Source organism: Oncorhynchus mykiss, chromosome 27 (genome assembly GCF_057628025.1).
Source record: "Oncorhynchus mykiss isolate SJ-2025 chromosome 27, ASM5762802v1, whole genome shotgun sequence".
Lineage (NCBI taxonomy): Eukaryota > Metazoa > Chordata > Actinopteri > Salmoniformes > Salmonidae > Oncorhynchus > Oncorhynchus mykiss.
In genome coordinates, this window is record NC_143048.1 from 14,178,852 (window position 1) to 14,201,746 (window position 22,895).

Consider the following 22,895-nt stretch of genomic DNA (forward strand, 5'->3'; position numbering starts at 1 on the left):
GATGACATGGCCTCCAAAATTACCTGACCTCAACCCAATTGAGATGGTTTGGGATGAGTTGGACTGCAGAGTGAAGGAAAAGCAGCCAACAAGTGATCAGCATATGTGGGAACTCCTTCAAGAATGTTGGAAAAGCATTCCTCATGAAGCTGGTTGAGAGAATGCCAAGAGTGTCATCAAGGGAAAGGGTGGCTACTTTGAAGAATCTCAAATATAATATAAAACACTTTTTTGGTTACTACATGATTCCATATATGTTATTTCATAGTTCTGATGTCATGACTATTATTCTTCAATGTAGAAAATAGTCAAAATAAAGAAAAACCATGGAATGAGTAGGTGTTTCCAAACTTTTGACTGGTACTCTATATTAAGACCGTCCATAGAGAGTGATGCTTTGAAGCGGATATTTACACATACCAAAAGTCAAGGTCTCTCTGCAGAATAAACATTTCTCAAAACATTCCCAGTGTCAAACTCCTCTTCTCTACACTTATTCAGTCTTCTGAAAAGGAGGCAACAGAAAGTTAACAAAATGACAGCATGCACTTAGTTGCTATGATGACATAGCATTGTTATGGAATGACTCAAATCTGATGTTCGGAACAAATAACTGGAAGTCTTTATTGCAAAGTGAATCTACGGTAACTTTTTATTTAAAACACTATTGCAACAAAAACCAGTTGAACAGGCGGAGGAGGGGCTGAAATCCAGTGAGATTGGATCAGTTGCACATCGGGTCAGTTGTACTGTACATCGTCATGTGGAGCCATCGTCAGTTGTATATCGTCATGTGGAGCCACTACAACCAGAAAAAGGGTGAGACACAACAAATCAATATTTATTTAAATGGCTGTCCAGGCCAATGTGGATATGTGCAGAGGTGGAGGAGGTTTACTTGAGTAAAAGTATAGATACCTTAATAGAAAGTTACTTGAGTAAAAGTGAAAGTCAGCCAGTAAAATACTACTTGAGTAAAAGTTTAAAAGTATTTGGTTTTAAGTATAAAGTATAAAAAGTACATGTAATTGCTCAAATATACTTAAGTATAAAATTCCTTATACTTAGCAAAGCAGACAGCACCATTTTCTTGTTTTTAAAATGTATGGACAACCTGGGGCACAGTCCCACACTCAGACATTATTTACAAAAGATGCATGTGTTTAGTGAGTCCACCAGGTCAGGGGCAGTAGGGATGACCATGTGTTTAGTGAGTCCACCAGGTCAGGGGCAGTAGGGATGACCATGTGTTTAGTGAGTGCCCCAGGTCAGGGGCAGTAGGGATGACCATGTGTTTAGTGAGTCCCCCAGGTCAGGGGCAGTAGGGATGACCATGTGTTTAGTGAGTCCACCAGGTCAGGGGCAGTAGGGATGACCATGTGTTTAGTGAGTCCACCAGGTCAGGGGCAGTAGGGATGACCATGTGTTTAGTGAGTCCACCAGGTCAGGGGCAGTAGGGATGATCATGTGTTTAGTGAGTCCACCAGGTCAGGGGCAGTAGGGATGACCATGTGTTTAGTGAGTCCACCAGGTCAGGGGCAGTAGGGATGACCATGTGTTTAGTGAGTCCACCAGGTCAGGGGCAGTAGGGATGACCATGTGTTTAGTGAGTCCACCAGGTCAGGGGCAGTAGGGATGACCATGTGTTTAGTGAGTCCACCAGGTCAGGGGCAGTAGGGATGACCATGTGTTTAGTGAGTCCACCAGGTCAGGGGCAGTAGGGATGACCATGTGTTTAGTGAGTCCACCAGGTCAGGGGCAGTAGGGATGACCATGTGTTTAGTGAGTCCACCAGGTCAGGGGCAGTAGGGATGACCATGTGTTTAGTGAGTCCACCAGGTCAGGGGCAGTAGGGATGACCATGTGTTTAGTGAGTCCACCAGGTCAGGGGCAGTAGGGATGACCATGTGTTTAGTGAGTCCACCAGGTCAGGGGCAGTAGGGATGACCATGTGTTCTCTTGATATGTGCTTGAATTTGCCAATTTTCCTGTCCTGCCAAGCGTTCAAAATGTAACTAGCACTTTTGGTTGTCGGGGAAAATGTATGAAGTAGAAAGTGTTGTCGAAAATATAAATAGTAAAGTAAAGCGCAGATACCCCCAAAAAACTACTTAAGGAGTACTTTAAAGTATTTTTACTTAAGTACTTTACACCACTGGATATGTGTGATCATATGCAAAAGCAGTTTTTTCATTCATTTTAAGTCTGCCGTATTCTGCATGTTAACTAGGCTGTGAGAAAAAGAGTAGGTTTGGATCATCTGTCCTGTATGCTCTTACCTGTCTGTAGCTCACTGACATGGTCCCCATTCCCACAATGTCATACAAAGTCTTGAAACGTATCTGTGAATGGACAAAATATGATGAATTAGACCAATTAGCCCCCCCCCCCCCCCCCCACACACACACATTTTGCTCTTGCATGATAATTATTTTAAAAAATGTAAATGCTAAGTGCACCCCAAAAGTAACATCTCAACCTCTCTTCCATTTCTATTCACTCATTTTAAATCCCACATCAATTAGTCTTCCTAAATTCCTATTTTCAGCCCTTGTTGGACCACACCCTTCTCTTACACCTCTGCCCTCACTTACGGATCATGTTGTCCAGTTCCATCAGCAGGTAAAGGAAACCGGGGTAACTGATTGTCATGTCCGGCTCCGTGTTGCGCAGGCCAATCAGCTGCAGGACGAAGTCATCCACCGCCATGCCTAGACCAGACCAGACGAACACAGATCAATTCATGTTCAACCACATCCCCTGCTGTTTCAGCAGTGTAAATGCTGTTGGCATACTGTTCATATGGACCAATAGGGACTGAACATGAAGAATGGTGTTTTGGTGCCCCCTAAAAGGCACCAATGGAAGCTTGTCATATCATAAGTGTGTCCTGCCTGAGGCAGGTGAGACTTCAGGGTACTCCAGCAACTGGGATTTGTTATTGTCAAACGTCATGAATATATCCTTTTGTTAAGTGGAAGATCAAGGCCAGCATAATCTTTTCAGACAAATATAATTCAATCACTTCACATGCATCGCAACAGGTCGTGTGATTGAATTAGCTCAGTGACACATGATTGAATCCGAAGTCACAAGTCACTATAATATTTCCTTTAGCCAATCCAAATTAGACATCCAAGACACAAAGCATGCTTTAGCCAATCAAACTATTGTCCAAACTTCTCATCATTTTGAAAGAACAGAATGATTGAAACTGTAAACCTTCCACTGACAGACGGTTTAGTATGGTTTAGACCTTATCGCCCATTTACATTTCCTGATCTTGTCCCACAGTGCCTAGAACACAGTGAGCTAACCCCAGACTCTGGGTTGACACTGCAGTCAAGGGAATGTTCCATCAAAAACGCATGACAAAAATAAGGTCTTGGTAGATCAGCAGACCAAGTGAGGTCATGGTGGACAAGTTACCCTACCTTTGTATGTCTATGTACATACATGGCATGTGTGTAACGTTACACATTGCATAGCCCTTTTTGGGGAAGACCTATGATCTTCAAACAATCGGCCAAGCCGTGCCTCGAACCCCGTATCGCCAGGGGGCACATATTGCGCTTAGACCGCTACACCAGAATCTGGCATACATTTAACCTATATTAACATGGCTATTGATCTATATCAACTACTAACCATACAGCCATGCTGAGACATGATGCACACTGGTTCAGACATACATGTATTTCTTTCCCCAAGAGAAAGGATACATCCATGAAGACCACAAAGCTCTTGCAGTGCTCCAGGACCAGCTTATTTTGCTCCACACAGACAAAACATCAGTTAGGAAATGTTAAAACCTGCAGTGACGTCACTTCTTCCTGAATGTTCCCAAGGTGGTTATGGCTTATGGAAGACTACCAAATCAGCAGAGGGATTCGTACAGTTCTCCAGAATTTCCGAGATGCATGTGGACGAGGCAATGTTGTAAAAGGGGAAGTGTGTACACAAAAGGTGTGTCTTGGCTCCCATTGTTGAAGGAGGATAGGTGTCCATGTTTGGAGCCAAACCCTTACCTCCGCATTTTATGGCCGTTGTTAGCAGGTTGAGAAGCTCCAAAGGTCGACACTCCCCGTTCGCTGGGAGGTTAGGAAAAAGTTTGGAGAGTCAATATTGAATATCTCAGGCTAGAATGGAAGAGTTTACATGGAACCTACTACACGGAGGTGGTGTTCTCACCTTGTTGCAGTGCTTCTTAAAAGAGCTGTCGTGTGGCTTCAGGAGAGCCGACAGGGAGATCCACAGTGAAACACACAGAACCATTTAGTCACATCACAGACACTCAACAGGGGGTGATGGATTGTGGATACTTTGGACTTCAATAGCATGCCATGACTTCTACCTGTGGGGCTTCTATCAGTGCCGTGCTTCTCCTAATATTGAGTTACACACCCCCTATTGCCCTCAAAACAGCTTTATTTCGTTGGGGCATGGACTCTACAAGGTGTCGAAAGCGTTCCACAAGGATGCTGGCCCATGTTGACATCAATGCTTCTCACAGTTGTCATGTTGGCTGGATGTCCTTTGGGAGGTGGACCATTCTTGATACACACGGGAAACTGTTGTGTGTGTGAAAAGCACAACAGTGAAGCAGTTTTTGACACACAAACCGGTGGCACTTCAATATTTTGTCTTGCCCATTCACCCCCTGAATGACACACATTCTCAATTGTCCCAAGGCTTAAAAATCCTTCTTTAAACTGTCTCCCCACTTCATCTACACTGATTGAAGTGGATTTAACAAGAGACATTAGTAAGGGATCATAGCTTTCACCTGGATTCACCTGGTCAGTCTATGTCATGGAAAGAGTAGGTGTTCCTCATGTTTTGTAAACTCAGTGTAATTTAGAGAGCCTTTTCTTGACTGAGTGCCCTGATACTTTAACATACAGTGCCTTGCGAAAGTATTCGGCCCCCTTGAACTTCGCGACCTTTTGCCACATTTCAGGCTTCAAACATAAAGATATAAAACTGTATTTTTTTGTGAAGAATCAACAACAAGTGGGACACAATCATGAAGTGGAACGACATTTATTGGATATTTCAAACTTTTTTAACAAATCAAAAACTGAAAAATTGGGCGTGCAAAATTATTCAGCCCCCTTAAGTTAATACTTTGTAGCGCCACCTTTTGCTGCGATTACAGCTGTAAGTCGCTTGGGGTATGCCTCTATCAGGCATCCCATTCCTCCTTGCAAAACAGCTCGAGCTCAGTGAGGTTGGATGGAGAGCATTTGTGAACAGCAGTTTTCAGTTCTTTCCACAGATTCTCGATTGGATTCAGGTCTGGACTTTGACTTGGCCATTCTAACACCTGGATATGTTTCTTTTTGAACCATTCCATTGTAGATTTTGCTTTATGTTTAGGATCATTGTCCTGTTGGAAGACAAATCTCCATCCCAGTCTCAGGTCTTTTGCAGACTCCATCAGGTTCTTCCAGAATGGTCCTGTATTTGGCTCCATCCATCTTCCCATCAATTTTAACCATCTTCCCTGTCCCTGCTGAAGAAAAGCAGGCCCAAACCATGATGCTGCCACCACCATGTTTGACAGTGGGGATGGTGTGTTCAATGTGATGAGCTGTGTTGCTTTTACGCCAAACATAACGTTTTGCATTGTTGCCAAAAAGGTCAATTTTGGTTTCATCTGAACAGAGCACCTTCTTCCACATGTTTGGTGTGTCTCCCAGGTGGCTTGTGGCAAACTTTAAACAACACTTTTTATGGATATCTTTAAGAAATGGCTTTCTTCTTGCCACTCTTCCATAAAGGCCAGATTTGTGCAATATACGACTGATTGTTGTCCTATGGACAGAGTCTCCCACCTCAGCTGTAGATCTCTGCAGTTCATCCAGAGTGATCATGGGCCTCTTGGCTGCATCTCTGATCAGTCTTCTCCTTGTATGAGCTGAAAGTTTAGAGGGACGGCCAGGTCTTGGTAGATTTGCAGTGGTCTGATACTCCTTCCATTTCAATATTATCACTTGCACAGTGCTCCTTGGGATGTTTAAAGCTTGGGAAATCTTTTTGGATCCAAATCCGGCTTTAAACTTCTTCACAACAGTATCTCGGACCTGCCTGGTGTGTTCCTTGTTCTTCATGATGCTCTCTGCGCTTTTAACGGACCTCTGAGACTATCACAGTGCAGGTGCATTTATACGGAGACTTGATTACACACAGGTGGATTGTATTTATCATCATTAGTCATTTAGGTCAACATTGGATCATTCAGAGATCCTCACTGAACTTCTGGAGAGAGTTTGCTGCACTGAAAGTAAAGGGGCTGGAAAATTTTACACGCCCAATTTTTCAGTTTTTGATTTGTTAAAAAAGTTTGAAATATCCAATAAATGTCGTTCCACTTCATGATTGTGTCCCACTTGTTGTTGATTCTTCACAAAAAAATACAGTTTTATTTTTTATGTTTGAAGCCTAAAATGTGGCAAAAGTTTGCAAAGTTCAAGGGGGCCGAATACTTTCGCAAGGCACTGTATATCATAGGTAACTCTTCCTCCAGTCATGGACTGGTCCAGTCACTTTTCTGTCAACACCCACATAATTAACTATCCCTGCTGATTGGTCTCCGGGGTGGAGGGGATGATGACATAATGGCCGGGTGCCAGGCGACCGCGAATCACCACCTCCAGGTGCTGATGAGTGGGCGGAGCAAGCTCAGGTCCAGAGAGGAAAGGTAAGCACACTCTGAGCATGCCTGGGCAGAGAAGGTTAGATACCGTAGGGTGTGCACACATTTCCACACTGAGAAATATGCTGCCACACTCAAATATTCCCTCACTTGTTCCTCTCTTCTTTTCTCTCTCACATTTACTGTGGCTCATTTAAATCTACTCTGGTTGTATTTCCTGTTGGGTGTGTTTGTGTATGTGTGCATACGTTCATGTGCCGGTGTGTGGGTATCCAGGCCGATTCCTCTAAGTCTCTGGTGCTTCTGCATGAGGGCCACCAGGAAGGAACAGGTCAGCTCAAGGTCACTGGGATCATTGTCCTCCTCCAACAGGGTCAAGTGGAACTGAAGGTACTGGCAGAACCAGCCTGGACACACACATATCCAGTACATAAAGATTATGTGCAATATGTGCATTACTAACTATTTATGTACAATAAGGGAAACACATGGATATCAATCTATTCTTCTCAGATTATGTATGACCAAATTCATCTTTATGTCATAGTTGTGTGTGTGTGTGGGTCAGTAGGATTGTGCCTTATCTTACCCCCTCTGGGGAACCCCCGGTGGAGATGTGTGGTACCCAGTTCTCCCACTCTCTCTTTCTTCCCCCTTCTCTCTCCCTCAGGATGGTGGTGTCAGACTTTCGTCAGAACTTTGTGCAGTTCCATGGTCTCTGTGTGGCGCCTGGCTCGCTCAGGGTCTCCTCACTCAGGTGAAACACCTCCACCGTGTCCAAGTTCCAACGGAAGTCTGACACCGCCGTCCTGAGGGAGAGAGAGGGAGAGAAGGGGTAGATGGAGAAAGAGTGAGGGGGCGAGACAGACAGAGAGTAAAGGGAGAGAGAGGTTATTAATATATGAGAACAGGTGAAGTATGGAGGCACAAAGTGAGAGTCTATGAAGGTCCACTTACCGGAACGCCCCGATCCTCCTTCTGAACCCTGTCCAGACGCTTCTGCCCCTCCTCACGGACAACTCCACTCAGGCCTTTGGACAAACACTTTGAGGAACCTGCCCCAAGCATGCACACACACACACACGCACATACTCACAGGACACAGTCTTCACCTGAGGGAGTGGAGGAGTGGGGGGAGACAGAGAGTCGCACAACCTGAAAACATATTTGACTATTAAACACAGGAAACCCAACACCACTGTATGTGTGCAGGTTTTGGCTGGCGGCATTTGGACACTGTCGGCCTTGGTGTGCAGTCATGAATCTGAGTGTGAATTTGACAACAGTGCTTGGTATCCAGCAGAGGGGGTAGTCTTACTTGTTCAATCCCGGTTACAGAGTAGGCATGACTGGACAGGATTCCAAACTCATTTCTCTGCTCAAGGGGGCCCTGTGGGAAAATCAACCCCCACACACACACACAACACATGTCAACCTTCACCTTATCACACTCGGCGTATTGAAGAACTACAGACAGGTAAACACACACAGGTTTTCATTTTAATCTCAGAGATGGGCATCAACAAACTCCAACTAAATAGTGATTCGTCCATATCTCCTTATATACAGGAGTGCAAATTCAACAACCCTTGAAAGATAATGACAGCCTAATTAGCTGTGCTTAACGTCCTGAGGCTGACCTGGAAGTAAAAGCTGCCATTGTAACTCTCAGCGGGCGATGCATGGAGAGGGACGCCACCGCAGACAGGAACCAGAGAGCAGAGGAGGACAGAGGAACCGGTAAAGGTATATTATATATCACATTCACTTCACTGGGTAAGTAGTTTGATGATGGCCACCTGGTGTTTACTGTACAGTATGTCAGACATTCAATGCATTCATGATGTCAAAGCAATTCTGTACTCTTGGGTAGAACTTTGGGAGACAATGGGAGAAAACTTTGGGTAATAAGGAAACAGATCAACTGCATCCCAGTTTATTGTGGTACTGCAATGGCTGGAAACAAGACTAAGGGCTTGTAAAGCTGAAGCGTTACATATTACATAGTAGAATTGAAGGTCATTTCCCAGCAGACATATGCAGTGTTTACGGTGAATGCAGCCTCCAGCAAAGCGGGGACATTGCCTATAAATTTCAATCACGCTGTCAAGCTGAACTTCCGCATTGCGGATTGAACAGGGCCCTAATATGTAACGAGGCAAGTGAAAAGACACTGCGTCGGGCAACATACACATGACATGTTCCACTTACTCAGAACTCGCTGACACACGTCCACACGTGGTGGTCCATCCACTATGATCTGTGCTGAAGGGCAGATATCCTGGGAGAGGGGAGAGAAAGCAAGACACAACATGCCTCTGAACAAACTTTTAGCTGAGTGTCCCCTTTACTGGGTAAGATGAAGTGGATAACAACATACCAGGGACATAAATCTACTCTGTTTACATAATCTAAAGTAGTGTAGAGACTTTAACCCACTGGTCCTCACTGTTTCTTTTATGATTTATGATTGACTGATCACTACTAGGTCTACCACAAATAAACTGAAAAAAGTGCCTAGATCTATGGTGACAGGCATTTTTGACCCAAGACTCCATCTTCAATGGAGAGTAACAAAGTGAATACAACATGTATACAGTAGGCAAGGAGACCTTTGTTTCTTCATGACAAAAAAAACAACATAACAGACTTGGCTCTGTCCAGTCCAGGGATTGGATGTTCACAATGTATGGAAACATTGTCCAGGGTGTTTTTTTTCTTCACATTTAGCCATGACAGCTTGACAATTGGCTAAGCATTCTGAAGATAACATCATGATGACCTAATGACCTAATCCTGCCCTAACACAGTCGTCTTCAATCCAGGGCCTGTTTTCATAAAGTATTGTGCTATGGCAGGGGTATTCAACTCTTACCCTACGAGGTCTGGAGCCTGCTGGTTTTCTGTGATCGTCATTGTAAAGGGTTTAAACACTTGTTTCCCATGCTTGTTCAATGAACCATAAACAATGAATGAAAATGCACCTGTGGAACAGTCGTTAAGACACGAACAGCTTACAGACGGTAGGCAATTAAGGTCAGAGTTATGAAAACTTAGGACACGAAAGAGGCCTTTCTATTGACTCTGAAAATCACCAAAATAAAGATGCCCAGGGTCCCTGCTCATCTGCGTGAACGTGCCTTAGGCATGCTGCAAGGAAGCATGAGGACTGCAGATGTGGCCAGGGCAATAAATTGCAATGTCCGTACTGTGAGACGCCTAAGACAGCGCTACAGGGAGACAGAACAGACAGCTGATCGTCCTCGCAGTGGCAGACCACGTGTAACAACACCTGCACAGGATCGATACATCTGAACGTCACACATGCGGGACAGGTACAGGATGGCAAAAGGCTGAGAGAGGCTGGACTGAGGGCTTGTAGGCCTGTTGTAAGGCAGGTCCTCACCAGACATCACTGGCAACAACGTCGCCTATGAGCACAAACCCACTGGCGCTGGACCAGACAGGACTGGCAAAAAGTGCTCCTCACTGACGAGTCGCGGTTTTGTCTCACCGGGGGTGATGGTCGGACTCGCGTTTATCGTCGAAGGAATGAGCGTTACACCGACGATACTCTGGAGCGGGATCGATTTGGAGGTGGAGGGTCCGTCATGGTTTGGGGCGGTGTGTCACAGCATCATCGGACTGAGCTTGTTGTCATTGCAGGCAATCTCAACGCTGTGCGTAACAGGGAAGACATCCTCCTCCCTCATGTGGTACCCTTCCTGCAGGCTCATCCTGACATCACCCTCCAGCATGACAATGTCACCAGCCATACTGCTCTTTCTGTGCGTGATTTCCTGCAAGACAGGAATGTCAGTGTTCTGCCATGGCCAGCGAAGAGCCCAGATCTCAATCCCTCAGAGCAAGTCTAGAACCTGTTGGATCGGAGGGTGAGGGCTAGGGCCATTCTCCACAGAAATGTCCGGGAACTTGTAGGTGCCTTGGTGGAAGAGTGGGGTAACATAACACAGCAAGAACTGGTAAATCTGGTGCAGTCCATGAGGAGGAGATGCACTGCAGTACTTAATGCAGCTGGTGGCCACACCAGATACTGACTGTTATTTTTAATTTTGACCCCATCTTGTTCAGGGACACATTATTCAATTTCTGTTAGTCACATTTCTGTGGAACTTGTTCAGTTTTATGTCAAACTTGTTGAATCTTATGTTCATACAAATATTTACACGTTAAGTTTGCTGAAAATAAACGCAGTTGACAGTGAGAGGATGTTTATTTTCTTCTGAGTTTATATGCATCTGTGGGTGTATTGTTATGGCTATTGTCAGTAAATGCATGATTCTTAGCACGTCTATAAGACCTTGAAGTATATGACACACCCCTCAAAACCTGCATTTGTCATGCATTGAAAATAACTGTCCAGGCGAGACATCCGTTTACACGTTGTCAACTACAAATACCTAGGTGTCTGGTTAGACTGTAAACTCTCCTTCCACTCACATCAAACATCTCCAATCCAATGTTAAATCTAGAATTGGCTTCCTATTTCGCAACAAAGCATCCTTCACTCATGCTGCCAAACATACCCTTGTAAAACTGCCCACCCTACCGATCCTCGACTTCGGCGATGTCATTTACAAAATAGCCTCCAATAGCCTACTCAATAAATTTGATGCAGTCTATCACAGTGCCATCCGTTTGGTCAACAAAGCCCCGTATACTACCCACCACTGCGACCTGTATGCTCTTTGGCTGGCCCTCGCATCATACTCGTCGCCAAACCCACTGGCTCCAGGTCATCTACAAGACCCTGCTAGGTAAAGTCCCCCCTCATCTCAGCTCGCTGTCACCATAGCAGCACCCACCTGTAGCACGCGCTCCAGCAGGTATATCTCACTGGTCACCCCCAAAACCATTTCTTCCTTGGCCCACCTCTCCTTCCAGTTCTCTGCTGCCAATGACTGGAACGAACTTCAAAAATCTAAAAGTGGAAAAACTTATCTCCCTCACTAGTTAAGCACCAGCTGTCAGAGCAGCTCACAGATTACTGCACCTGTACATAGCCCATCTGTAATTTAACCCAAACAACTACCTCATCCCCTACTGTATTTATTTTGCACCCCATTATTTCTCTCTACTTTGCACATTCTTCCACTGCAAATCTACCATTCCAGTGTTTTTCTTGCTATATTGTATTTACTTCGCCACCATGGCCTTTTTTTTCTTTACCTCCCTTATCTCACCTCATTTGCTCACATCGTATATAGACTTGTTTATACTGTATTATTGACTGTATGTTTGTTTTACTCCATGTGTAACTGTGTTGTTGTATGTGTCAAACTGCTTTGCTTTATCTTGGCCAGGTCGCAACTGTAAATGAGAACTTGTTCTCAACTTGCCTACCTGGTTAAATAAAAGGTGAAATAAAAGAATGCAAAAATATAGCACTCAGTGTTTTGTGATTATACATAACACAGTATGTCCAATGGTTTGATTCATACACTTATGTAAGAAATAGGTTTCGATTTAAATAGAGTATTTTCATTAATGAATTAGTATATTTTTTCAGCTTTAACTGTTATAACAATGTCATACTGAGATCTTCCGTTGTTGCCTCCGCTGAACCTATTCGAGACCGGAGTCATTAGTCGCAATTATTTCTGTATGTCCTTACAAAACTAATAGCGTGTTTGTTGTAGAGTTAAAATGGTGTGCAACGAAACCCTACAACTTTTTGAAAGCAATTGCTTCATCCACTTTTCTAGGAGTTACCGTTAACAACTTTTCTATCCATGAACAAATGTACCTTGTCAAATGGCCATTGGCCATACCCTTAATACTGCACAGTAGCTCACCTGTGCAGCTTCCCGAAAATTGAGTCGCTTACCTGCGCACTTCGCAGTCCATTGATTAAGTCATTGCATGATACCCAAGTCATATACACTAAACAAAATTATAAACGCAACATGTAAAGTGTTGTACCCATGTTTCATGAGCTGAAATAAAATATCCCAGAAATGTTTCACATGCACAAAATGCTTATTTCTCTAAATGTTTGAGCACAAATGTGTTTACATCCTGTTAGTGAATATTTCCTATTTAACAAGATAATTGATCCCCCAAACATATCAAGAAGCTGATTACAACAGCATGATCATTACACAGGCGCACCTTGTGCTGGGGACATTAAAAGACCACTCCAAAATGTGCAGTTGTCACAACACAATGCCACAGATGTCTCAAGTTGAGGGTGCGTGCAATTTGCATGCTGACTGCAGGAAGTCCACCAGAGGTGTTGCCAGAGAATTGAATGTTCCGTTTTTCTACCATAAGCCGCCTCCCAACATCCTGTTAAAGAATTTGGCAGTACGTTCAACCGGCATCCCAACCACTGAAGAGGAATGGGCCAACATTCCACAATCAACAGCCTGATCAACTCTATGCGAAGGAGATGTTGCGCTGCATGAGGGAAATGGTGGTCCCACCAGATACGGACAGGTTCTGATCCACGCCTCTACTTTTGGTTTTGTTTTAAGTATCTTTGACCAACACATCTGTATTCCCAGTCGTGAATACCTATAGATTAGGCCCTATTGAATTGATTTCAATTAACTGATGTCTTTATTTGAACTGTAACTCAGTAAAATCTTTGAAATGGTTGCATTTATATTTTTGTTCAGTGTAACTTTTTTCATAAATTAGACTAAGGAATGTTTTGTGTGAAGTTGTGACAAATGATAATTCGGCCTCGCATGCAAAAATGTAGATGATTTGTCACCACACTCAGAACAGGCGTGAAAAGGATACAGACAGTGTTAATTTACTGACATGCCAAGTCAAAGATTAAATTGCACTCTCCTTAGACACACCCACATCTTATCCCAGGTAAAAATGTTAAAAAATCCCATCCTGGAACGGACTTAAAAAGGTTAACATCACAGGGTAGTTCAATGTAGTCAGTGAAAAGATCAGCACACTTTGGGCCTGCGTATGAATGGATAATTAACATTTATTGTGAAACGCTAATTTGTGATATATGTACTTCTGTCTGGTTGAATTTTGGTGCATTCGGAGTGTTTGTGCCGATGTGTCTGGATATCACTGAGATGTGGCCATGATGCTGGATACACCTGTGGAAGAGGGACAGAAACAAAGGAAAACACAGGAGAGTAAAAGGGGGAGAGGAAGACAGGAGGAGAGCAGGAGAAATCAAAAGGAAAGAATGTCAACCAAATTGTATTTCCATTAAGTCTTAGGTTACATAAAGCTACACTGACAAGGGGGAGAGGGTGGAAGGAAGTTGAACTTTGAAAATGTATGCTAAAAGTGACTACAGACAGACAACAAAGCGACGTCACTGGACACCAGCAAACAAGACAAGGAAACACTCACTCTCAAAGTCAATCTTTTCAACAATGTTCTTGGGCTTGACACTCTCCTCCTGGTTAAAGATGAAGATCTGCCCTTCCTCGTTCTCCGTCCACCCGTACTTGCTCATCCACACCTTAACCTGTGTGTCTGTATGGGGATCAGGAAGTCAACTGAGCAGGGGGAAGTGTGATACGACTTAGATAATTAACACCGTAGTCACAAAGAAAGGAAATCAATAGGACAGCACTCTCCAAAAGATATACATTTGAAATGAATGGCCTTACCAAGGGGGTCACCCAGCATCTCAGCCAGAAGTCGATGCTCAATGTTCTGGTATGTGATTCCAACCACATGGCAGATGACTGTGGAGAGAGCAGCAGTTAAACAAGCCATCACGTTAATTGCAATATTATGCAGTCGGCAACTAAACTTGATTTCCAAATATTCTACTCACACTTGCGCACGGAGTCCTCAAAGCCTGTGATGCCGTCAATGAATTCCCTGTTCTCCTCCAGACTGGACTGCGTGACAGACAAAGGAATGAGTACCATACAATCAGAACTGGAGGTCACATTTCATATAGATGTAATGAAGTCAGGATAGGGGTTGTTTATTAGCACAGCTTTCCATTTCAAGTCACAATGTACAGTCATGCTTGAACCTCAACGTTCTGATTGGAACTGCTCCATGGGGCGGCAGGGTAGCCTAGTGGTTAGAGCGTTGGACTAGTAACCGAAAGGTTGCACGTTCGAATCCCCAACCTGACAAGGTACAAATCTGTCGTTCTGCCCCTGAACAGGCAGTTAACCCACTGTTCCTAGGCCGTCATTGAAAATATGAATTTGTTCTTAACTGACTTGCCTAGTTAAAGGTAAAAGGATATGATCCCAAAAATGATCTAACAATGACTGGAAAGTTGAGTGAAATGAGCAGGGCAAAAGGCTGGTGAAACAAAAAGACAGAGACAAACTGTGTATACCCAGAAGGATTGGAAATGGCAGGTCTCCAGGAGGTTCCCCAGGTACAGGATCTGCCTAATGGGGCGCTCCTCCTGCTGCTTCACGCTAGTCAAGGAAAGCGCAAACTGGCCACATAAGACTAATGTCCACACCATTACTCCAACACAAACCCCAGAAATCAACAATCAACCAAAACAAATTATAGGCTTGGGCGGTATACAAATTGCCATACTTTCATATTGACCTTGTGCAATACCAGGCATTCTCTAATACCAGCACTGAACACAAGGGGTGCTATTTTCAAACCCCAATGAGCCTTTGTAATCAGGAGGATAGCAATGATAACAAGTACATGTAATATCCCATAGATAACACTAATGAGTGCTTTGCAAACATTTTATACTTAAAAAAATACATTACACATATATTTCACCTTTATTTAACCAGGTAGGCCAGTTGAAAACAAGTTCTCATTTACAACTGCTTTATCTTGGTCAGTGCGACAAAAAACAGAGTTACACAAACAAACATACAGTCGATAACACAATAGAAAAGAAAATTAGAAATATTTATGTACAGTGTGTGCAAATGTAAAAGAGTAGGGAGGTAGGCAATAAATAGGCCAGAGGCGAAATAATCACAATTTATCATTAATACTGGAGTGATAGATGTACTGGGGAGCAAAGGAGCAAGAGGGTAAGTAATAATATGGGGATGAGTTAGTCAGGTGTGCCATTTACAGATTGGCTGTGTACAGGTACAGTGATCGGTATACTGCTCTGACAGATGATGCTTAAAGTTAGAGGGAGATAAGACTCCAGCTTCAGAGATTTTTGCAATTCGTCCCAGTCAATGGCAGCAGAGAACTGGAAGGAAAGGCGGCCAAAGGATGTGTTGGCTTTGGGGTTGACCAGTGCAATATACCTGAGTTGAGATAAGGCGGGACTTTACCTAGCAAAGACTTATAGATGACCTGGAGCCAGTGGGTTTGGCGACAGATATGTAGTGAGGGCCAGCAGTGGTGGGTAGTATATGGGGCTATGGTGACAAAACAGATGGCACTGTGATAGACTGCATTCAATTTGCTGAGTAGAGTGTTGGAGGCTATTTTGTAAAAAGTCAAGGATCGGCAGGATAGTCAGTTTTACGAGGGTATGTTTGGCAGCATGAGTGAAGGAGGCTTCGTTGCAAAATAGGAAGCTGATTCTAGATTTAATTTTGGATTGGAGATGCTTAATGGGTGTCAGGAAGGAGAGTTTACAGTCTAACTAGACTAGGTTGAAGAGCATGCACTTAGTTTTACTAGCATTTAAAAGCAGTTGGAGGCCAAGGAAGGAGTGTTGTATGGCGCTGAAGCTTGGTTTGGAGGTTTGTTAGCAGTGTCCAAAGAAGGGCCAGATGTATACAGAATGGTGTCGTTTGCATAGAGGAGGAGCAGAGAATCACCAGCAGCAAGAGCGACATCATTGATTTATACAGAGAAAAGAGTCGGCCCGAGAATTGAACCCTGTGGCACCCACATAGACTGCCAGAGGTCTGGACAACAGGCCCTCCGATTTGACACACAGAACCCTGAGAAGTAGTTGGTGAACCAGGCGAGGCAGTCATTTGAGAAACCAAGCTAGTTAGCTGGATAGCTTCTGAAGGGGGGGTTCCGGTTCTCAAGTATAAAAATAGCAGATCCGTACCACATTGTGTGAGGCGGGTTGCAGGAGTGCATGTTCAGTCCGTAGATGGAAATTGAGATTATAAATACATACACACGGGACAAGACAATCAAGACAGACATCCCACAGCAATGCCATCTTGGAACAGTCTCTGATCTAAAGTATTTGCAAGACAGACATCCCAGCTCATAAAGTTATACAAGCAACAAAAAAAGCAACAGTTTTTTGCAAGCACAAAACAAATATTGACAGCAAGGCTCTTGATCCAGGAGGGGATTATCTGCTGTTACCAAACAAAATCCACTTAGCTAACTAGCTTTTTTCTATTATTGAATTTATTTAACCTCATTTAACTAGGCAAATCTGTTAAGAACAAATTCTTATTTACACCGGACGACGCTGGGCCAATTGTGCGCCGCACTTTTGGACTCCCAATCATGGCCGGCTGTGATACAGCCTGGAATCGAACCATGGTCTGTAGTGACACCTCTAGCACAGAGATGCAGTGCCTTAGACCCCTGCGCAACTCGGAAGCCCAAGTTAATAAACCAAATGCACAACTAGATCACTTAGCACATTTTAGACAGTTAACTTAATAGTTAAGATATCTAGCTAGCAAACATGTAGTTGTGAATTCCATACTGTAACTAGATCAGCTGTCGCGTGCTGTACAACAGCAATTGACTCACAAGGCTCCGGTCCCTCATCATTGTGTAATTGTAAAACAAACACCACGACTGGGGACTACCGGTAAGTTTCATAACTAAAACTTGACAGGTGAAATTAAGAACACAATCTTCTTTATCTCCTAACGTATTGCACAAGTTGACCGCAAGTATTTACTTAAAAAGTAGCTACAAATACTAAAATAAAACATTTAAAAAGAAATAGTTAACAGCATTGAAAAAAAAACATACAGTAGGCATTTCCAAATACTCTGGGAATACAGTATACCTTAACCCATTGTTCCTAGGCCGTCATTGTAAATATCAATTTGTTCTTAACTGACTTGCCTAGTTAAATAAAATACCGCCTAAGCCTAAATGATTGTCAATGTTTTTAATGACAGGGAGTACAGAAGTGGACAAATTGTACTTGTTGCAGGATTATACTGAGCACCAAAAGGATACGTGTGTCTGGTCAATCATGCACTTGCACAGAGTAAAGTCTGTGTGTGGTAAGTTGGTCAGGGCCTTGAGCAGAATCTGCGACGTCACTGTGACCTGGAAGTAGGCAGGGTTGAACTGGTACCTGCAGGAACAACATCACATCACCATACATATACATACATACATATACATACATAGAGAGAGAGCCATGAGTGGTGTTCTGCTAGCCCAAGAAACATAGTTAGACTGGCTCTGGCAGCAAAAATAGCAAAATACGCCATCTACATGTGAATCAGTTCTCAATTACGATAGTGTTCTAGAAACAAAGCCCTATACCTTTATATCACATCAAAATATTTTCACAAATGCTAAAATACACACTTACTGTACACTGCTTCCCTAAGGCGTCTACAGCCTTTAGACGTAGTTTCAGGCCTTAATTTTGAAGAATGAGCGTAAACGTCCACATTGCGTAAGTGGTCAGCTGTTGGCTCTGTGTGATTTTTGCACAAAACAGAGAGGTAGCCATTTTTCCTCCCGGTCCTAGTGAAAAGCCAACTGTCCCGGTTGATATATTATCAAATAGATATTTGAAAAACACATTGAGGACTGATTATAAAAAACCTTTGCCATGTTTGTCGATATAATTTGGAATTTGTCTGCGTTGTCGTGACCGCCATTTCCGATGGATTCCTAGGCATAACGTATCAAACTAACAGAGGTATTTGGATATAAAAAAATATATTTATGGAACAAAAGGAACATTTGCTGTCTAACAGAGTCTCGTGAGTGAAAACATCCGAAGCTCAAAGTTAAACGATTAATTTGATTGCTTTTCTGATTTGTGACAAAGTTACCTGCCGCTAGGTGTACATAATGTTTTTCTAGTATATTGATAAACTTAAACGCTTGTTTGGTTTTTGCTGTAAAGCATCATTTCAAAATCTGAGACAGGGTGATTAACAAAAGGCTAAGCTGTGTTTTGCTATATTTCACTTGTGATTTCATGAATATTAATATTTTCTAGTAAGATTATTTGGCCGTTGCACTATGCTATTTAGCGTAGTTGATGACAATTATCCCGGATCCAGGATGGGTGGTTCCAAGAGGTTAAGCTACTTTATCACAGTAGCAGCCAATATTATTTTTCAGTTACAAAACATTTCTGCCGAACTTCTTCAGTTACACACAGGTGTTGGGAGCATGCTAGATAGTAGGGATGTGCATCTCTCCTTACAAGCATGATTCAATACACATCTAAATACATGTGCTCCGACACAGGAACGACACTAAGTTTGAAACGATTGTGAGATTTGATTAGTGGAACGGGAAGCGATGCACTAACAAATGTTGCATGACACATTCATTTTCCATTCTAAATGAATACTGAGCTCAGGAATTGGATCTCTGACCTGACTCCTCTGAGAGGCCCTGTGTGTTTGTGTGTGAATGATGTAGTGTGTGAGCTGAGCCATAAGGCAGACCGAGCATCTACCACTGTTCCTGTAAAAATGAACCCAAAATGCACTTACTGTTTCAATATTTGGTACGGTGAACCTGGCAATCGAAAAAGCCCCAATCAGCAGTTAGATGGGTGAGCAGTTGTGTCCACTCCTTTACCCTACACAGCTCCACTGGTAAACCACCATTTTCTACAGCTTATTTGGTAACAACGACCCAGAAAATACATTAGTTGTCAAATTAAGAAAGCTTATGATTTAATATTGCGACAAGCCTTTTTACAAAAATCTGAACACCGAAGGTGACTTGGAGATGTCGTCTATGAAAATTAGCACAGTGTAAAACCAGCTCATTGTCGCTGCGTCTCTCGCACTGTACACAGTTATCTGCCTTGTAAGATCAAGGTCATACACGCGTAACAGTTTGATAGGTTGAAGGAGAGGACGCATCAAATCAGTCACAACAGATTCGAGGATTTTGGGAATAAGGCTTTTTTTAAATATATTTTTTTTAAATCGGGTTTCTTGCCGATGGATGTTCCAGTTGGATCGACTTGGGCCCCCGCAGACTGATGCACTCGCATCTTAAACATTTGAACCGGCGACTTATGATTATCAGTGTACCGTTACGTCACTACTAGATAGCTAATTAGCACAGGTGGTCAACCTCTGTCTTGTGAAAACACGCAATGTTATATGGAGATATGGTTGTGTGGGAACCCTATCAAGGTGTATCAATTTAACATTTTTGTTTTTGAAAATGATTTCTTGTTGATTTGAAAGATAAGTTCCTTCTGCTTCCAAAACCGTGACGCAAGCGTCGCCTGCTCAATTTCTTATTGAGCGCAGGGGCTCTTTTTAACAAAACTCCCCTGTACAGAAGAAGCCTTTGTCCAATGACTCTTGTGTAATGGAACTGAGAGTCATGATCAAGGGCTACCTACCACCTAGCAAGAAAATGGAACTACATAAGTTAACTATTTTTTACAAGCCTAACAAACGTGACAGTAGTCACAGTCAAGAGGTAGGGTGACTCACAATTTGAGAATAGCCAAATTGGCCTCTAGGTCGTAGGCATTTTCTTTAACTTGTGTTTCCACGTAGCGTTCCAATGTTGCCAGGTTCTCTGGGTTGTATCTGAAAGAGATCATAAACAATGTAACATTAAGGGCATGTGTAAAATGTTAACTTTAGTCCGTCCCCTCGCACCTACCCGGGCTCGAACTTGGGACCCTCTGCACACAGACAAGTCACCCTCGAAGCATCGCTACCCATCGCTCCACAAAAGCCGCGGTCCTCAGAGCAAAGGGAACCACTACTTCAAGGTCTCAAAGAGTTAAACGATATTAACGCGCACCCCCGCTAACTAGCTCGCCATTTCACATCGGTTAAACATGGATTCAAATAGCCGACACAGCTAGCTAACTACTTAAACTACAACAAGGTGTGCAAAAACTTGCAGAGATCCAATCAATCTGCCTTACAACCAACCAGCTGTCAAAGGATGTTGTTGTGCGGTTAAACGTTTGCTTAAAGTTTACCGTTTTGCTAGCTAACGTGTACAAGCAACATTAGGTAAACCAGAGGTTTGTGACACGTGCACGTCGTTAGATATGTCTAATAAATTAAACAGAACCAACTTTCTGCATAATTTCAAACAATCACATGTTACTTGCATTACGTAGCAGCAGGTAGGTAGCAGACTGAATGGCCTAGCTAAGCTAGTATTTATCAAACAAGTCTCCATACCTATCAATTCCTCGTAAGAGCTTTCCCACGTTAGCTCTCATCTGCTCGAATGATGCCGACATTTGGTCCAAACTCTTATTGCGGTCTTTTTGATTGTAAAATCTAAGACATCCGCACGTGGACCGAAAAGAGAGCGCGCGGAGGGAGAAAAGGACGGAAAGGGCTGTGGTGACGTAAACCGGAAGTTGGATTACTGACGGACCACAGGACATGTCTCTGAAACATGCATTGGAGACATACTGATCTGTTGAATTAGGCTGTTTCATTTGTGAGCATATAGACGAATGGCCAAATATATGCACTATATTATAATCGACAAACGTTTCGAATGGCGTGAATGTTGGGGCGGCAGCCTAGTGGTTAGAGTGTTGGACTAGTAACCGGAAGGTTGCGAGTTCAAACCCCCGAGCTGACAAGATGCAAATCTGTCGTTCTGCCCCTGAACAGGCAGTTAACCCACTGTTCCCAGGCCGTCATTGAAAATAAGAATTTGTTCTTAACTGACTTGCCTGGTAAAGGTAAAATAAAATGTACCGAGGAGCGTAAACGTGATGGAACCACATTGGTTCAAATTACTTTGGGTCCTACACAAACAAAATGACAGATGCATGGTCATTTTACTGCCTTCTATTGTTGTGATGGAGTATGAACTAGGAAGATAAATATGTTGGTTGCTGTAAAATCAGTAGATGTATTATTGTTCTCATATTGTAATATGCTCTATAGTTATAAAGTTGTGGTCATTAGCGAACTAATTTACCCCTAGAGCAGGGATCAGCAACTAGATTCATCCGCGGGACGATTTTCTTCTTGAGCGAATGGTCGGGGGTCCGGAACATAAATCATTTGTAGACTGCAATTTAACCGCAATAATCCCAAACATATAATATTTGATAAAAACATAATTACGATCACATGTTGCTCTCTTTTGCGTGAAAATACTTGGGAACATATTTCCCAAAATTAATGGACCTCACTTTACAGAAATGCTTTGTCGAGATCTACGAGCCAGGCCTAATCACCCAACATCAGTGCCCGTCCTCACTAATGCTCGTGTGGCTGAATGGAATTGAGTGGAAAGCCGTCCCAGAAGAGTAGAGGCTGTTATAGCAGCAAAAGGGGACCAACTCCATATTAATGCCCATGATTTTGAAATGAGATGTTCGACGAGCATACTTTAGTGTATGTCTAACACCAGTGGGTGTTTGTGCTATGGCTTTTGACAGACACACACTGTGGGCTTGCTTGTATGATCAGACAGGGGGTGGCAAAGACCAGGCAGGGGGCGGGGTGTTAAATGTCATACTTTTCTATATTTATAATATGTGACAACTAATGCAAAATGTGTGCACTCACTCATCAACAACAGAACCCTTCTCTTTTTCTACATTGTTACATTACAGCCTTATTCTAAAATTGATTAAATAAAAATAACATCTTCAATCTACACACAATACCCCATAGTGACAAAGCAAAAACAGGTTGACATTTTTGCAAATGTATATAAAAAAAACATATCTTATTCACATAAGTATTCAGACCCTTTGCTATGAGATTCAAAATTGAGCTCAGGTGCATCCTGTTTCCATTGATCATCCTTGAGATGTTTCTACAACTTGATTGGAGAACACCTGTAAATTCAATTGATTGGACATGATTTTGAAAGGCACACATCTGTCTATATAAGGTTCCACAGTTGACAGTGCACGTCAGAGCAATAACCAAGCCATGAGGTCGAAGGAATTGTCCGTAGAGCTCTGAGACACAGAGCTAAAAAAGGGTACCAAAAATATTCTGCAGAATGTCCAGGCTCTGGCTGGGCCACTCAAGGACATTGAGAGACTTGTCCCGAAGCCACTCCTGCGTTGTCTTGGCCGTGTGCTTAGGGTCGTTGTCCTGTTAGAAGGTGAACCTTCACCCCAGTCTGGTGTCCTGAGCGTTCATCAAGGATCTCTGTACTT

General features: G+C 43.1%; 1 protein-coding gene and 1 long non-coding RNA gene across 4 annotated transcripts; both read right to left on the bottom strand.

Moving 5' to 3' along the window:
* Positions 1–599: 599 nt before the first annotated feature.
* LOC149971236 (uncharacterized) lies at positions 600–10,959 on the bottom strand. 3 transcript variants are annotated; one of them, XR_016492659.1, is made up of 8 exons: positions 8,299–10,959; positions 7,977–8,048; positions 7,616–7,813; positions 7,248–7,467; positions 6,907–7,065; positions 2,595–2,711; positions 2,280–2,342; positions 600–802 (listed from the first exon to the last, which is right to left on the bottom strand). It is a non-coding gene; the product is annotated as an uncharacterized LOC149971236 (long non-coding RNA). The 3 variants fall into 3 exon arrangements; XR_016492661.1 differs by lacking the exons at positions 6,907–7,065; positions 7,248–7,467; positions 7,616–7,813; positions 7,977–8,048; positions 8,299–10,959 and adding exons at positions 4,029–4,091; positions 4,192–4,907; XR_016492660.1 differs by lacking the exons at positions 6,907–7,065; positions 7,248–7,467; positions 7,616–7,813; positions 7,977–8,048; positions 8,299–10,959 and adding an exon at positions 3,813–3,961.
* A 2,649-nt stretch (positions 10,960–13,608) lies between these two features.
* On the bottom strand, positions 13,609–21,086 carry LOC110507590 (eukaryotic translation initiation factor 3 subunit K). Its single transcript, XM_021587672.3, has 8 exons — positions 20,935–21,086; positions 20,224–20,322; positions 17,747–17,867; positions 14,970–15,047; positions 14,445–14,511; positions 14,275–14,352; positions 14,012–14,137; positions 13,609–13,749 (listed from the first exon to the last, which is right to left on the bottom strand). The coding sequence occupies exons 1-8, from the start codon at positions 20,994–20,996 to the stop codon at positions 13,718–13,720; spliced, it is 663 nt and encodes a 220-aa protein (XP_021443347.1). The 5' UTR covers positions 20,997–21,086; the 3' UTR covers positions 13,609–13,717.
* Between the last annotated feature and the right edge of the window lie 1,809 nt (positions 21,087–22,895).

Bases quoted from the DNA above. Each gene is read 5' to 3' on its own strand.
- LOC110507590 (XM_021587672.3), bottom strand. From the start codon at position 20,996: ATGTCGGCATCATTCGAGCAGATGAGAGCTAACGTGGGAAAGCTCTTA. The intron at 15,048-17,746 runs GTATCCTTTTGG...ACTAGCGTGAAG, and splicing joins GCATGATTGACCAGACACAC to CAGCAGGAGGAGCGCCCCAT. The intron at 14,138-14,274 runs GTAAGGCCATTC...ATCCCCATACAG, and splicing joins GATGCTGGGTGACCCCCTTG to ACACACAGGTTAAGGTGTGG.